Below are 6,033 nucleotides of genomic sequence, written 5' to 3' on the forward strand. Positions count from 1 at the left end.
TGAATAATACACTGATTAAACTGTATACTTGAGTTATAGTTGTGATTCTGATATAAAATTATTTGAGGAACGTTAATTTGTATTTAATTTTAAAAGGAAAGCCTGAAATTGATGAAAACTTGGGTAACAGATATTGCATCCCTATCTTTAAAGTACACTGATTTGGGAACAGAACATTATATATATTTGGGCTTACGTGAATAAAGCATCAGGCTTATTTTTAAGATTTGTAAATACTGGACATGCTTTTGAAATAAATATCTAAGAAAGTAAAATATATGACTATTCTCTCTGAGAATAAAAATAATATAATCTATTAATCACCTTTGGTAGAAACCACTAGTTGCACTTACCTTAATTCTGTACTCCTTTTTTCCAAATTTTCCCAGCCATATGACTATCTAGAATAAACACTGTATTTCTCATCCTTCCTTGCAATTAGGTGAGGGCATTGTGACTAAGTTTTGGCCAATGCAATTTTATATATATATATATATATATATATATATATATAAAATTTTTTTTTAATCCTCACCCGAGAATATTTTTTCCATTTCTTTTAGATGGAGTGGAAGGGAGGGAGGCCGGGGGAGGGGAGAGAAACATCAATGTGACAGAGACACATTGATTGGTTGCCTCCTGCATGCGCCCCCAGGGAATGAACCTGCAACCCAGGTACGGAATTGAACCCTTGACCCTTTGGTGCACAGCCTGATGCTCTAACCACTGAGTCACACCAGCCAGGGCTGGCCAATGCAATTTAAATAAGAGGTGCAACTCACTGCTTTCCTTCTTGCTGGCCAAAACATTGATGTGAGGGTTGGAGCTTGAACAACAATCTTGTATCATGAGTTAGTAGCCAAGTGCTCAAGTTGGTAGAGCAACACAGCAGCCTTGAACGATACTTACCTCTGGAATTCTTTTAAGTGAGAGGGGGGGGAAATTTTTTTTTAGCCACTGGTATTTGGGGTTTTAGTTTTATGCTGCTGTACCTAATTTTAACTGATACACATTTCATTGTTGGCATATTACTTCTTTATTAGAAACTGTAAATGAGAAATTATTTCAACACCTGAAGACCAAACTACAACACAAGATTCCATAGGCTCAAGATTTTGAGACATTCTGGAAAGAGTTTTCTGTAAAGTATATCCTTTCCGTGGCATGGCAACATCATTTTTCTTTAAAAAGGTTATTGGGCAAAGATCATTTCCACCATCACCAATATAAACAATTTGTGTATAATTCACTCCCTGTTGTAACTGTTTATCTATAAATTCTACCAAAACTACATTTTTGCAAAGATTTCTGGGGCACCTATTGCAAGAATGAGCATGATAATTTTCCACAGTAAGATGGCCACTGCCATCAAAAGCTGCTGGATTTGTAAACACTTTATCAAACACATCATGAAAACTGGTAGCTTCTAAAACCCAATCAATGAAGACAGAGTTTGAATCTGAAATGATAATGCAATCAAACTTATCCTTGTTCTTTCTTATAAAGTTTAAAAGCTCCACCATCCCTGGAGTGAAAGGCATTGATGTCACTGTTCTTTTCATTTCATCTTCTCTTACACCTTCATCTCCCAAATACTTAAAGACTCTGCCCATAAATTCTGTCCAAAATCCTTTTTTATAGGAATCTTGTAGTTCAATAGGAAGTTTTTTCTCTGGAGCACACTGTACAATCCAGGTGTCACTATTGTCATCTATGATTGTATTGTCAAAGTCAAAAACCAGCAAAATTTTCATGGTTCTAAAACAGATTTGGGTTACCCTGAAAAAGAAGAAATATTATTCCCTAAACACTCTGTTTATATATCTAGCTCTTATTTAACAAACATTGCTGTTAATCTGCTCAAATATAGGATGAATACAAACAAATTAAAATAATTAAGCACTTTAGGACCACCATTTAAGCATTTTTTCTTAAGAAGCAAAGTTCATATTTGAGTATTTTAAGTGAATAGAAAACAGAATATCTTAAAAGGATATCCACGCTATTATTGTGGTCCTGAAGGGATTAATCCTTGAGCATTCAGAATTAAGCTATTGAGAGAAGTACTGAAACAATTATTCTCTTAAGTCTAATTTAGAAAAGTTTTAAAATAATACAGAAAAAAATGTGTGCTAACCATTCTTATTGTTTTTATCATTACAGCCAAACTTACTAGTCTAAAATATTTACAGTCATCTTCATATTAAACAACAGGTCTCTGTGTACTAACCAAAATTCAGACCTAATTTAAAATAACATGAAATCATGCAAACTTTAAATAATTTTTTAAAAAGTGCTTAGCTTGAAATCAATTTCTAATATGAATGCCAATGTTATAACTAAATGGTTGCCTGACGCTGTACTTGAAATTCTAAACAAATTACTTGAAGTGGAGGTCAGGTCAGTTCTTCTAGACTAGTAATAACTTTAGTTAACAATTTTTACATTTATTTATTTTTAGAGAGAAGGGAAGGGGGGAGGGAGAGGGAGAGAAAGAAACATCAATTGGTTGCCTTCTATATGTGCCCTGACTGGGAATCGAACCTGCAACCTTTTGGTGTGTGGGTCGACACTCTAAACAACCAAGCCATACTGGCCAGAGCTTTATCTTTATTTGTATTTTCTCTAAATAGTTTAGCTGTGGAGTGCTAAATAATCAGGATATACTTGAGTAATCACATTACTTATGATACGACAATTACTTAAATCTTTTTACTTTAAAAGATAATGAAGGTTATTCATTATAAATTTCAAGAGAAAAGGAAAGAATAAGTTGGTCAACAGAAGGTATGAATGAAAATTATCATGTAAAAATGATAAGTAACTATAGATTACCCAAATAAAAGCTATAATTAGTATGTATAGACAATTTTTTTTTATAAAACAGTAATATTTTTAGAGAGATCACTATATACTAGGCACTAAACGAAGAACTTTATAATTATCTCACTTAACTATCATAATCCTATTAAGTAGGAATTATCATCCTCATCTTAAAGATATGTAAACTAGTGCTTAAGTATTAGGTTGGTTAAGTATTAGTTAAATGGAAGAGCTGGAATTTGGACTCAGGTCTGCTTGACTTCAAAATTCATGCTTTTAAGTACCACACTCTAGTGTCTAAGAAATAGAATATTTGAAGACTGAATACTAAGGTCACTTTGATGAAAAAATGTTTAATTACATGAAAACATCCGTTAGAGTACACACTAACTATAATACTGTATCTGTGATCTACTTCATAACCATTCTGAAGTTTTAGCAAGAAATTCTAAAAAGAAAAGTGAAGAACCCCACAAATAAGAGAAAGAAGAGATTAAAAATGTAAAACATGTCATTAACCAATGTTACTCCAATAAACTGAATTAAATTTAAGAAAGGAAAACATGGCATTTAACCACATGCATTGTCTGGTTTATAACGATAGCCAGCAGGTGAAACTGAGGGTAGAGCTTATTACCCATATAAAAGTAAGTATTTAGTGTCTCTTAATTTAGAATATCTGGAGAATAATTAATCTAGAGGGGTATCTCCTATTGTGTGAATTTAAATATATACAGGGTGGGGCAAAAGTAGGTTTACAGTTGTTCCTATGGAAAATAATACAATAAATAATAATACAATAATAAACTGTATATACCTACTTTTGCCCCACTCTGTAATATCCTGAGACTCTGTATCCTTGTATCTCTAAATGCTTAATCCAGGTGTCTCTGACTGGCTCCCAGAGGTTTAAGGGCAGAATTCACTTTCCCATAGAAATAATGTAATAAATTGCAATAAGGCATAGTTGACAATCACATTAGGACTGTACCTAGGCATATTTTAAATTAAACATTATTTTTAAGCATTCTAAATTTAAATTTTTTTCAAATGTAACTCATTGTTGGTTAAAAACTGCCTCAAATTAGCTACAAGTTACTAAAATTCCAGAACCATTAATGTAAAAATAATAAGATGCCATAAGTCTGACATATATATCTCATATATATAACTATATGTTAATATAGTTTCACTGCTGACTATTAATTTCTATCTATAAGTGAACTTTTCTTAATTTCATATCTTTTTATATTAGTTTTTCTCACCACTCAACATAAACCTTTATTAAAAATACTTACCCAATTTAGTATTTCTAAGACAATCTTACTTCAGCAAAGAGCTTTGGTTAAATAGTCATGGAAATCTTCAGTTTTAAACACCAGCCTGTTTCTAACCAACATTACTCCTACTCTATATGCAGGGAACAAAGTCTTCTGGTTTGGAGCAAAGGAACAGAGACTTCTTAACTCCTAAAATTAATAAAAGTTTAAGATATTTTTAAGCTTAGGTTTTCTAATGATGCTATTTTCTCTTACATCAGAAAAGCAGCTATTGGCAACAGGAAAAACAAATTTTTGATTAAACAAAAACCTTAAATACAAAACAGGGAATGTTACATACATATAAGTTTTTATCTGGTGGATAAAATCACGTGTTAGGCTGATTATGTTGAGAATACAAATTCCATTTTTTTCTTTTTACTTGTGAGATTAGTAAAACAGACAATTACCACATTCTGTTGTCAATAAACGTGAAAAGATTTTGCATAGTTGACGTCTCAAAAAATTAAGGATGTGCACAAAGATTCAGTTTTAAGAATGTGAATCTATTTTGTAACCAATTTGTCAAAATTCCCAAAATAGTTATTAACTTTCTCTACAAAAGCAGGAGCAGCATATATTCTGTTATCTGTAATGCTTCTACAGTCTATCAATAACCTATGTGCTTTTAATAATAATGGAAACTAGAAACAGCACAGACATCCAAGAATTGGGGACAGTTAAATAAGACATGTAGTCTTGAAATGTTTATTGTTCATTATAATAAAGATTTGGGTTCCTTAGCCTAACTCCATGTGCATGTGACTTCTGACTATGTTGAGACTGGGGTAAAACTGCTGATATTCTGACTATTGCTACTGCTGTAATTCACCTCTAACCTAGGGGGTCTGCATCTTCTACAAAACTGTGGCAAGCTAAGTTGTTAGCATGCAAGTAGGGTAAAATCTCTTTCCCAGTTCTTGGCATTTTAAAAACTGTGCTTCCAAAAAACAAACAAAAAAAACACCCACCAATATTGTATGTGCAAAAGCTAATTTTTGTCAACAATATTTTATTAATCCTTCCATACTTACCAGCATTATTACAGTGGAACATCTGATAGAAAACCTGAAGAAAAATAGTACAACTATGTGTTAGAACTTTAGTGATTAAAAATGTTACCTCCTTCCTTCCCGAATGACTCCGGTTTGGTGCCTAGAAAGTACGTATTGTAGCCAACTAGCTTATAACGAAATCATTTATACCTCGATGTGTTAGAAAATATCGTTTGAAACCAAGCCAGCATCCACTCTTAATAGATTTTGGTGTCCTTAGAGGTCTGATTAGTCCTCAAATGCATTCAATTTACCGTATTTACCAAGCAATTTAAAATATATTGGAGGTCCTAATACGAATGTTCTGAGACAGCATCCAAGTTTCAACATTCTTATACTTAAAAAACTAAGCCCCATCTAGCCCAGATCATGCCTTAGAAACGAAAGTATTTAAAAATCGATTTTCTGCCCATTAATCCCTGGGTTTCTGTTGCTAAGGGAGAGCTCTGCCCTTCACCGTCCACGCGCGAGGAAATCCGCGCGCCGCCCACACCGAGCGCAGGCCCGGCTCTTCCACGCACCTGCCGGGTCCGCCCGGAAGGCAGGCGCGGGGACCTGGCTGGGGTCGTCCCGCGGAGGTCCGTGACGGATGCGCATGGGAGCCCCAGGCCGGGCCGGGTCCCCAGATCTCCTCGCTGGCCCAGGCCAGGAGTCGTGGCCTCCGCCCCGCTTCCGCACTGTGTCCGGGCGCCAGTCCGCGGGGACGCCCCGCTCCGACACGGGCTTCGGCTGTCCGCGCAGGCGCAGCCTACGTTCTCCAGCTTCGCCGCCAACCGCTGCGCGCTCTCCGTTCCTCGGAGGCAGCCGACGTCACTTCCGGCGCGTTGCTAAGCAAC

At 35.3% G+C, this 6,033-nt stretch overlaps 1 protein-coding gene across 2 annotated transcripts; it reads right to left on the minus strand.

Moving 5' to 3' along the window:
- Window positions 1-567: 567 nt before the first annotated feature.
- On the minus strand, window positions 568-5,979 carry PHOSPHO2 (phosphatase, orphan 2). 2 transcript variants are annotated; one of them, XM_081142914.1, is made up of 3 exons: window positions 5,719-5,979; window positions 5,177-5,210; window positions 568-1,779 (listed from the first exon to the last, which is right to left on the minus strand). In XM_081142914.1, exon 3 carries the CDS (start codon window positions 1,752-1,754, stop codon window positions 1,029-1,031), a length of 726 nt encoding a protein of 241 aa, XP_080999040.1. In that variant the 5' UTR covers window positions 1,755-1,779; window positions 5,177-5,210; window positions 5,719-5,979; the 3' UTR covers window positions 568-1,028. The 2 variants fall into 2 exon arrangements, with proteins under 2 accessions (XP_080999040.1, XP_080999041.1); XM_081142915.1 differs by lacking the exons at window positions 5,177-5,210; window positions 5,719-5,979 and adding an exon at window positions 4,122-4,209.
- Between the last annotated feature and the right edge of the window lie 54 nt (window positions 5,980-6,033).

This window comes from Miniopterus schreibersii, assembly GCF_964146895.1.
Source record: "Miniopterus schreibersii genome assembly, chromosome: 7".
Taxonomy (NCBI): Eukaryota; Metazoa; Chordata; class Mammalia; order Chiroptera; family Miniopteridae; genus Miniopterus; species Miniopterus schreibersii.

What these genes read in the sequence shown, in the direction of transcription:
- PHOSPHO2 (XM_081142914.1), bottom strand. Translation starts at nt 1,754, where the DNA reads ATGAAAATTTTGCTGGTTTTTGACTTTGACAATACAATCATAGATGAC.